Below are 11,089 nucleotides of genomic sequence, written 5' to 3' on the forward strand. Positions count from 1 at the left end.
TTTGATTTTGTATGACAGGCCATTCTGTTGGAGCAGACATCTTTCACTGGTAGATATGATTGAATTTTGGTAATAACCATTACCTGATGCGACTACAGATGGCAGTATTTGTCACTGGCCATTATTAAACCTCCTCTCAGCATTGAATACAGATAATCAATTGAGTATTTTTGAGCATATACAATTTGTTCACAGTGTGATGAGACCAGATGTTACAGTACTATAGGTAGTGAAAGAGCTATTGACCGCAAATGGGCTTCCATTATGTTTCTGCTCTCAGTGAAAGGATTTGCAATAATGACCCTTTTTCCAGGCTCAGTACATGACCATGTGCATGGACATTTTCTTGTCTGTGGCTGCAATGGATGAGCAGCAAGTGTCTTCAAAAGCACTGAATTAAAGCCTTGAAGTTTAAATGATTATATTCGCTACAGCTGAATGTTGGGCTGAATGCTGCCATCACCCCAACATGTTGAGAGCTAATCATAACTGCTCAAAATGGTTTTTTTTTCAAGATTATGTTTTAGATTTGGCTTCACAGCAAAAATGATGATATTATTCATTTGTAATGAATACAAATGCAAGCTTAGATAGCAGCAAATTTCTGTTTTTGCAAAATGAAGCTGTCTTCAGAATACGTTTTAGAGTGAAAACTCTAAATCTCCCCATTTACAACGCATATAACTGTGCTTTATTCAGGATTTTCTGATTAGTGCAAGATTTCTTGATAATTAAGGAACAACGGAAATTACATTCGGAGACGTTACTAAAAGCAAGTCCAAAAGATAAGATAAGATAACTTTATTGTCACTGTACAAGTTCAATGAAATGTCATTTGGAGCAAGCCTATACATGCCTATATAAGAATAAATAACTATAAAAAAAATAAAGACACTATACAGTATAAGATACAAAAATACAAAATAGATAAGAACCAATCAAGACAGAATAATAAAAGTAAGATGTCTGGTACTGGGAGCAAGTGGAGCTAGTGCAGCAGTTTGGAGAAATATTAAATAGAGCATATTATTGCATTTGAAGATATATTGCACAGAACAGATTATTGTTAAGGGAGGAGGTGAAATAAATAAAGGAACAGTCACAGTGGTTGATAAATAATTCTATTACTGCTCTTGAGGCCAGCGTGCTTGAGTTTAAGAGGTTTAATTACCTCTCTAGGCTTCTTGATAACAAAAACAACTTTTATAACATCTGGTCTTTGTCGGGTTTAAAATGTCCAAAACTTTCTATGTGAACATGATCCGTGGAGTCCTATTAGGGGTAGGAGACATAGCTGCACATATGTCAACTCTTATGGAAAATATAAAGCTGCTCTCCAGGGCTTCTCATACGAATCTGATAAGGAAACCATTTCCATCAATCTTAATGTTACAACAGAACATGAGACGCTTTTCAGACGCCAGAGAAAGCACATAAACTAAGTGAGCAGCAAGTGTTTTTCGCTCAGGTCTGCTCCGTCTGTTTTGCATAAACACGTTGTCGGCCTACAAATTACACATTGCATGGCAGATGGTTTGTAAAATGAAGATCTGCTGCAGAGGAGGAGGGCGACGAAGCAGACCAGAGGTGACTTATAGTCTCTCTCAGTTGTTGTACATCAGGATGACACCTGATAATGATGCTGAATTTGGCCCTCGCTTTTATCCAATATCTAAACGCGTAATCTTTCAGTGTAACTTCCACTGCCATCAACCTCTTCAAATCCCACTCAGAAGAAAATTTACCACTCAAGGCACGTGGCTGTTAATGTGTTATGATATTGTAGAAGCCTAATGTACAAGGCTTTTCAAATGTTCTCTCTTCTTCCTGAAGCAAGTTCTCCCCATTATGGCTGCAATCAATTTCGTTTATTGAGATAGAACATTATAAACATGATGAATGTGTTGATGGCCTCACTAATCTTTCTTATTAATTCAGAATATTTTTTTAATACCAGTTGTATTCCTGAAAAGACATTATGCACCTTACAGACACGTTTTGATGGCTTGGTTTTTGTGACACAGAAGCTTTTAAGCTTTCTTTTTAGTGTATTCACAGTATAATACGTTTTAGAAAAACTTTTTTGATGACTGCCGAAGCCATAAAAAGCCCGGTAAGGTGTTCTTAACTATGATTACAATCACTTTGTAATCAGCCATGCCTCATGCAGTTATCACCATTACAGGCATGGCCGCAATCACGCCCTAAAGAACACGCTCTGTGGTGCTATGTTGGTCACATACATAGGTAGGTAATTTGCTATGTGGCAGAAATGGCAAAATATGACTATTTCAATACATTTCAGTACTTAAACCTATGTTTTGTCAATCAGCTGACAGCCACCAGAAGAAGTGAAAGTCATTAAATAATTCCTCAAAACTGTAATCTTACAAAAGCCATGTGTTGGCATGTCTTTGTTCACCAGAGATAAGTTAATTTCAGGACTTGGTATTACAAAATAACTTTGCTGTACATTAAAAAGAATCTTAAAATGTAAGTAACACAAGTGGGAGAATATAAGACTTTACTGCAAATGGTATATGGGTGATAAATTAGATGTATTGATTAGACTTTCTAGCAGACTAGATACCATTCTTTACTATTTAAATACAAATGTCCCAGTTACACCAGTTGCAGTAAAAAAAAAAAGCAGCATTAACTACATCTCAGTGCTGCTGAAACAGGCAAGTCATACATTTATAGATGTAATCAGCAGTTCTCAGTCGGGCTCAAAAAAGCTGCAGACCTCCATGATAACTGCCGCAGCCCCTGTTGCATTATTTGAAACCCCTCGGCAAGGGCTCATGAATGGTTAATCATCAGAAGTTGTCACTCCGATTTTGTGTTGTTCACAACTTATATATAATACATTATATAATATATTTTTTCAGAGAAACCAATATTTAATTTTATTATTTGTTTTGACCGTATTTATTTGGTCAAAGTAGCCAAAAAGAAGAAATTGAAGTTTTTTATGTATTTTTCTGCAGTGATAGTGTCCTTCACATTAATGTTCTCCAGGCAGCAAGGATTTCAGGCTCCAAGAAAAAGAGACACCTAACACTGGCTAGACTCTCTCCTTTGGGACAAACACAACACTGATAGGCTAACTAGCGTCCACTTTCAGTGTGGAAGCTTGTTAGCCTAGCTTGCTAGTTTCCACTTTCCAAATGAAATACAAACTCTATCTTGGACATTTTGCCAACTCTGTCTCCTTAAAATTATGTTCGTATACTGCTAAATTGTTTTTACAATTACATTGCATTGGCAAACGTAATCAGTGGCTAGATTAATTTGACAGTGGCACTAGGGGTTTAGGCAAAAGCACTATGGCTAAGGTTAGTGTAAGATTGTGGTGTAGCTTAAATGTCACTATGGACTTTTTTTCTGTATTAAACCAAGACCATTTTATTTCCCTAACCTTAAACAAGTGCTGCCAGTGCCTAAACATAACCATAACAGCTTTAGCAATAGCAAAATTAGCTATAGCAAAAGTTTAATATTATTGTTACAACCAGCAGACATTGTATTGCCAGATTTGATGTCTTGATGGGAAAAAAGGAACTATATTGTCTCTGAATATTAAACGTTCATTATCAATATTTTCTTATTATATTGAGAGAAAATGAAATGCAGCCAGCATTACTTGTCCTGCAAAATGTATTTGCTGGTTTAATATAGTTGTATAGTATATAAATATAATTTCTAGAATTTCTGCTGTGGGAAACACCCACCCAGAGGCTTTAAGCTTATTAAAAGCCACAATATCATTATGTTTCCTTTCATATAAAGCAAGTAGAATTAAAGATTCAATTTTAGATTCCCCATATTGCTATACTCACATGATATTGTTTCCACTGGCAGAGATCCTCACATATAATTGAACTTGTTTACAGAGATATGGCAGAAGTGGACATTCCTCGTCTTCTTCACTTGGGGGATAGACACAGACAATATTAAAGCCAAGGCCACAGAAGACTGTAATTTATAACACTGCGTGAGAACATGTTGCTTCAGGGGCTTTTCGGGGTATGAAATATGACAGACATTTTGTAGCTATGAAGATACACTAGTAACCCAATGGTAATACTGTTTGCAGTTAAGATAATTGTACAAACACACCAAGAGAAATATGTTGGCAATAATGTTTGCCATCAATATTAGTGATTAAAAAAACACCCCTCTTGCATCACGGTGATTGCTCTTCTTGGTTATAGATGACTATCCTCTAAATGAGACCATTTACATAATTAGTCTAGTTTCCACTACAGGGTACAACAAGGCTTGCCACTTGCTCATTATTGCTGTCAATCATTTGTCTGTGTAAAATTGCTTCAACTTGTGAAATGAGCTCAGCTTTATTTTTACATGCAGAAGTCGTTAGAAATGAACTAACTTCTTGTGCACTTTCGGTGCTCGAGTTTATGAACTGCTCCACCCAGCAAGGATCTGTATGCGAAATCCTGCAATTTAATGCTAAACATGTGAGAGACACTTTAAAGCATTTTCAAGCAGGTCATTTTCCTGGTAAGCACCACTTGGCTCCTATATGGAAAAGTACTTTCACACGTCACTGAAGTGTAACAATAGGCTTGTCGTCACAGAAGTATATGGAAGATACATGGCCTGTAATCTTACACTACAAAGAAAAATTCCATTTATGAAAAAGCCAAGCAATTTCATATTACTTTTCTCTGAAGTAGCCCTAGCTTTTTCCCTCCAAGGTGACAGTGTCTTGCAATAAAGCACACTGCTCCGCTTTTACCATTAAAATATAATTGTATTCAAGAGCATTCTTGAGAACTATTGACTTTTAACTGTAGAAACCTGTGAAATGTTTCCATTGAAATTAAGATTTTAGCACTAAATAATACATCGCATAACACGGTAGAGTGGATATTTGTTCGACTTGAATGCACTACAGTAAATTCCAAGCAAACAAGTTCAAAGTAATTTCTCAGTTGGTCTGCAGTCCACTGATTTGCCCATGAAAACTTTCTGTATAAATTTGTATGAATCATGCATACAATAAAAACTGCACTGCTGCATTTATCTTTCCTGTATTCTTTGCCTTCAACTTTTTCTCTATGTCTTTTGTGTTCCCTCATTCTTTCACACACCTTACTGTGTGGTTTCTAGATGGCTACCCACGAGACGAAATTGTGTACAAGTGGAGGCGGAACTCAGTGGAGACGTCGGACCAGAAATACTGGAGGCTTTACCAGTTTGATTTCATGGGGCTCAGAAACACTACAGATGTGCTCGCGACGACAGCAGGTAAGAGAGGCGCCAACAAAGACTAAGAAAAAGTCACAAAAAAACAAGCTGAACAGTTGTATTTAATACCATTATAACTAATGATTTCATAAAACCTTATTGATCCATGCAGGAAAAAAATCATTGTCATTTGCACCCTGCCCTCTGAGGTCAGTTTTGGCTTCGGACTAGCAGCTGGAGCTGGCAAGAGCTCAAAATAAAACCCAGCCTCTCGAGCCGCTCGACTACCTTGGTGCCCCGAGCTTTGCACAGGTTAACATTAGCACCATGCCCATAAATGTAATCATATAACTACAAGTTGAAAGCTCATAAGTATTCCCCTCGGGTGTAAGGGCAAATAGGTTTTTCCACTGACATTAATCACCAAGATTAAAGATTAAAAAGGAAGTTTAATTATTCACTCCTTTCCTTTTCTCTTCCCATGCTTTCAGTGCGGTTATTAGGCTTTGTGTTCTTTGATGATTTAATTTAAGTGTGTTGTTTGGCGGCAGTGGCAGCTGTAGAAATATTGTTGCTCCAACAGGTGCCAGTAATTATATCCACAACTGGCATGAGGTGGGCCAAGTTCTTAATACATTTTTAATGCCTGCACGTGACCCTTGCAGATAAAACCCGATTTGAATGGCTTAATAAGCAAAGCATTATGAATGAGGGAGATAGAGACAGAGCATGACAGTGATTGTTAACCTCTCTTAACCTTGTTTATGAATTGCATATATTCCTTCTAGTTTGTGCCATACGGTCTTTTGTCTTTGGAGAGATCTGCATAATGTGACCTGATTCAGCTTTCTAAGAGCTGAACCTCCGTTCATGAATATTCGAGGAACAGGAGTACTTGGCATAATTAGGAGAGAGATAACAGGGAGTGGCATCAAATTATTAAGGAGCTCAGTGGAAATTGGTTGCACAGCTCCATTTTGTTGTGCAAACTGTGTTGTGGCATGTTTTTGTCCCAATACTCAAACATGATATCAAGTATTGTTACCAACTTCTGCAGGAAATCATTTCTTTTTGTCTGTTTATCACCCATTGGGAGAAACTGATCAAGCATCCTGTTTATCTAATGAGAAACTGCCATTGCAGTTTCTCATTGTGTTCCTGATCACAGAAAAAAAAAGGTGACTGATGAGCGTTCTCATCCCGAGACACATTGATGGCCTTATAAATTATATGTTTTCCTGGACTCCCGCTGTATCGTCAACACACAGCCAAACTAATTTTCTGCTGAGATGCTCAAAAGCGACGGCAAACCTACACATCTACCTCATGCTGTTCAAGAAAATTAGCCGTTTTCTCATTTATTACCTCGTTTCTTTTTCCTGTTTCACTTGCTGGAGCTCCATCTCCACACGCATGATGATGAGATCCCCGGCTAAAAATACCTATCATTAATTTACATCATGACAAACTTCGAAAGTGCTGCGTTTCTTTTCCTCTCCCTTATTTCTCTCTCCCTCTGTCTCGCTCTCCTCGCTTTATCCTTCATCCCTCATAAACACATGAGGTATGGGGCTGTTTTAATGAGAACAGAGTGGACAGATCCCCGGCCACAGCGCCACTGGGGACCCCCGCCGCAAATCCACCGTCGTTATCAATTCAGCAGCGTCCTCTTCAAAAGGCCCCAATGCGGAATCCCAAACACTTCGGCGCTTTGTTCTATGATCCCATCGCAAATTCCCCAAAAGCTTCCATTATGCCCTTTTCTGTGGTTATATTGCAGAAATGCTGATGTTCTTCCTTTTCTTTCTTTACATGTCCACTGTGGAAATTTTTCAAATGCCTTTTCTTTTAGAATCCTGCAGTGATATCGCTGACAGTCTCATAGCCCTGTTCTGAGATTTCATCATGGATCACAATACTGATATTCCATTTGATGTTCCCCCTCTTCTTTATGTGAGAGATCTCTGATACATCCTTTGACTGTGCTTCCTAACCTACAGCTGACCACATATCATATTCAAATCACAGCTGGAAATCATCAAACTATGATGAAAGTATTAGTGCACGAGGAAGAGACATGAGCAGGCAGGCAGACGACTCCTTGGAACAGCGATTGTCCAATCTTAGCTTGGCAACTAGGCACAGCGGGCCATGGCAAGCTTTAGATTTCTTCACACGTTGAAGCAGAGTGCATGGGGTTGTAGTAAGAGTGATACTGAGGTGCCCCTTGAGCAACCTCCGACCTGCTACATTGGAGCTGCCAAGTAGCCAATAGATCAACCTTTGGTTGTACTGGGCAAATTCCAGTGGTGAATATGTTTAACTACATATGTGAGTGGACAGGACAGCCAAAAAGGGTATTGGTCTCTGTGAAATGTCCTGAATAAATAAAGGTTAAAAAAATAAAATGTTGTCCTAACCATACCCAGCTCGTTACCAAACCTCAATCAAAGTTTCAGTCACTCAAAGTCAACCTAATGCATCATTAATATTGCTTAAACTTGCGAAACAAACACTTGAAAATTGTGTTTGACTGAGCTGCTGTTACATCATGGTTTACTGAGGCAAATGAGGACTTAGTGAGTGTAGAAAGATTTCAAAACTTAGAATATTAAGAGAAATGCATTCAAATATATGCTGTTTTCTTTAAATCACTGCATAAATTGTGTCAGTTTAGTGAGGGAGGAAGCAGGCACAATAACATTTCAGTTCTTTTGAGCTAATTAATGAAAGACTCTTCCCAAGAATTTTCCTTGGAAGTTCCAAACAGAAATTAGACCTGACTGCACGGTAAGACAGTCTGTAGACAAGTGTAGAGCAGGTAACTCAGACTAATAAGTATTCTGCAGCAGTCTGTAAACAGAGGGGTTGTTAATGTCCTAACAGAGTGTAAACAGAGGGGTTGCTTGCTACGATGCACGGTTAGAGCACAGAAGTCACCACGCATCTGTGTGTATGGGCACAGTTATAGATAGTCCATCTGGGGATGTACTACGTTTTTACAGCCTCCATACAGTCATCTATGGAAGTTAAACAGTATTATCCTGCAACATTTGCAAGAATAATTTACATTAATCTTCCATGCATTAAACTGTCAAACTGAAACACTGTTTAGCTTGTTCTGCAGTTGCTGAGAGGGAAGAAATGGAGAATAAGTCAGGAAACAACAAATTGATGTTTTGTTTTGTTTTTTTTATTTACCCGTTGGCATATAAAACTGTGTGCAGTTGTTTGTATTTTTATTTAACATGCATTATCTTCCATTTCTAACTAGCTTTGGTCCATCTCAGACATAAATGGGGACATAATTTGTAAGTAGACAGTTATACTTCGGTGAAATAGCAAAATATACAGATTTTATGTTGTGCCCACTGTGTTGTGATTAAGGTTTGTTGTCCACATTGCAACAGAGAAAATTAACCAGATAATTTGCAGTAGTCTTTGTGATAAACCATCAACTAAGGCTTTTTTATTACAGGATCTGATTACATGTAGCCTTCCTTAATGGGCCATAGTTATAAAATTCCCTTTTTTGTATTGCCAACCATGGGATTTACTGAATTGACCATCAGGGATCTCTATATTGTATGAATAAAAAGTGATTAAATGCACCATTATCTTGTCTCCATTTTTATTACGCCCCTTGCTCTAGCAGTCACATATTTCTTCTAAACGAGTCCATTCTAAAGAGCTGTTTACTAGGGATGGAAAGGAATACTAATGCAGTTAGACAGCATCAGATTTTTTTAGTAATACTCATCCTTTTCCCCACTCCCGTCATGATTTACACAATTTGCAACAAACATAACGCCACTTATCTCGACACAGCGCTCACTACAGTGATGATAGGATCTCTTGCTGAGCACAAACAGCAAAAAGTGTACCATATACTGCTTTCAACGTCAGTCATGCCACTGAAAGGTATAATATGCAATTTCCCTGCGGTATGTATAAAAACAACTATACCTATGGTACATTTTTGTTTAGTTGTGTACTTACATTATCCCAAATGTTTCCAGCAACGTGAAAACTGCAGTGATGGTTGTTTAACGATGAAGACAACAACTCCCATGATCCCAAGCTACTTCACGACGTCATCAAACTTCGTCTTTTGTTATTGTTTTGATTGAGAGACCCCTGGCGGCAGAAAATTACACTCTGCGTTGAAGCCTCCAAAATCGGTAAAACCCGTGTATTTTTATTTCACCTCATGAGGAGGGAGGAGTCAAAGTTAAAAACAAAAAGTGTTCAGAGCAACGACTATCAGATCAACCGAGCCCCAAAAGATCTGGCTGTGGATAATGATGAGGAAGTAGATGACTAAAGGCTAAATTTAAAAGAGAAAGGACAGATGCTTTTTGCTATGAAATGTAAATGCAAGATAGCAAAATAAGTTTGATTTAAACAGTTTTAACTAATAGAAAAATAAGCCTATACGATTTGCCCTACTGCTCCTATTAAAAGTAATAGGGACCTTTCATCTGGAGAAAGCTGCTCAAAGAGCAGTGTAACGTTTAAAAGTTTATTACCATCTTTACTTAAAAATTGAAAGAAAAAAAAAGAATATAGCCTTAAAACGTGTGATAGACGACTTCTGCTCACATTGTTGAGCGGCAGCAGCCCTCCACATTGTGAAGCAGCAGATATTTTATTTTTACCTCATGATCTGACATTGACCAAGACAGCCTGCCTGGAGGCCTCTTTGGCAGTGATTTTATATATATGAAATAAATCTGTCAACAGTAACTTTAGTATCATATTTTATTTTCCATTTTAAATGTACCAGTGTATATTGATTTATTCTGCCAACATAAAGTGACTGACTGCAAATATAGAGGTACAGTATTGATTCAATATCTCAACTCAATAACGCGCTGCTGATTTGTTGTATCAATGTATAACATAATGATTAACTGCGAATTTAGCGATATATATTGATATAACAAATGCAACCCCCCCATAAGCACTTCGATATATTTCTTGCCATGCTTGTCACTTGTTTGTTTAGCCAATAGATCTTTATCTGCAGCATTGCTTTCACATATTTTATCAGGTTTGATTTGTTCAACCGGCAACTTCCGGGGCTGAAAAATGAAGCCAGTGCAGAAGTGCCAAAAACCTGCATTCTATCCAAGGGCCATCAGGGGGCGACTCCACTGGCTGCAAAAAGAAGTCCGATTGTATTTAGTCTATGAGAAAATGACCCTACTTCTCTCTTGATTTATTACCTCAGTAAACTGCTTCCTAATGAGTTTATGATCTCAATAGCTAGTTTCACGTCTTCTCAACACAGCATGATGTTCGTTTTGTAAATTATGGTCCCATTTAATTTAAATTTGACGGCAGAGCAGGGTATGTTTTAGGGCGTGGCTACGTTGTGATTGACAAGGCGCTACCACGGCGGCGACGTTGCGTACGTGACCTAACGTAACCATTGCGTATAGGCCTAGCTGTTGCTATTTATTATTGTTTTCAGTTCACTGAAGTGAGTTGAACTTTGTGATCGCCTAAAAAAAAGTCTTGTTCAGCGTTTGGTTTTAATAAAAGACCCATCAGTGAGTCGGATGATCAGTTTTTCCGGTGAGTACATTTTGTTTTAACGGTTTTAGGCCTGTTTTTCGCTAGCGAAAATTAGCATTAGCATTAGCGTTAGCATTAGCATGATCACTGTTAACCATAGATTCTAAATGCACCGTACTAACCAAGCTAGCAACTAGCGCTATGGTCAGCTCATCCCTCTCGTCCAAATATGCTCACTTCTGGCTCCAAAAATCAAACATGGCGATGGTCAAATCGCTACACTCGAGGCTTCAAAACGGCAGTTTGCAAACCAATGGGCAACGTCACGGTGACTACGTCTATATTTATATAC

At 38.1% G+C, this 11,089-nt stretch overlaps 1 protein-coding gene and 1 long non-coding RNA gene across 6 annotated transcripts in view; one reads left to right on the forward strand and one right to left on the reverse strand.

Annotated features, from left to right (window-relative positions):
- Window positions 1–9,530, reverse strand: part of LOC121891659 — a 65,996-nt gene extending 56,466 nt beyond the window's left edge. For both annotated transcript variants that reach the window (XR_006094094.1, XR_006094095.1), the window contains exons 1-2: window positions 9,217–9,530; window positions 3,843–3,932 (exon numbers count right to left, since the gene is read on the reverse strand). This is a non-coding gene — a long non-coding RNA (uncharacterized LOC121891659). The remainder of the gene's footprint in view (window positions 1–3,842; window positions 3,933–9,216) is intronic.
- LOC121891656 (gamma-aminobutyric acid receptor subunit gamma-3-like) overlaps window positions 1–11,089 on the forward strand; it is a 124,459-nt gene that overhangs the window by 69,048 nt on the left and 44,322 nt on the right. Inside the window, exons 7-8 of one of the 4 annotated variants that reach the window (XM_042404172.1) lie at window positions 5,140–5,277; window positions 7,218–9,090. In XM_042404172.1, the coding sequence (XP_042260106.1) occupies window positions 5,140–5,277; window positions 7,218–7,399 (320 nt within the window). In that variant the 3' untranslated portion in view covers window positions 7,400–9,090. Of the gene's footprint in view, window positions 1–5,139; window positions 5,278–5,389; window positions 9,091–11,089 lie in introns of those variants that run through there. The other 3 variants (XM_042404173.1, XM_042404174.1, XM_042404171.1) reach the window with 3 other exon arrangements.

Source organism: Thunnus maccoyii, chromosome 24 (genome assembly GCF_910596095.1).
Source record: "Thunnus maccoyii chromosome 24, fThuMac1.1, whole genome shotgun sequence".
Classification (NCBI taxonomy): domain Eukaryota; kingdom Metazoa; phylum Chordata; class Actinopteri; order Scombriformes; family Scombridae; genus Thunnus; species Thunnus maccoyii.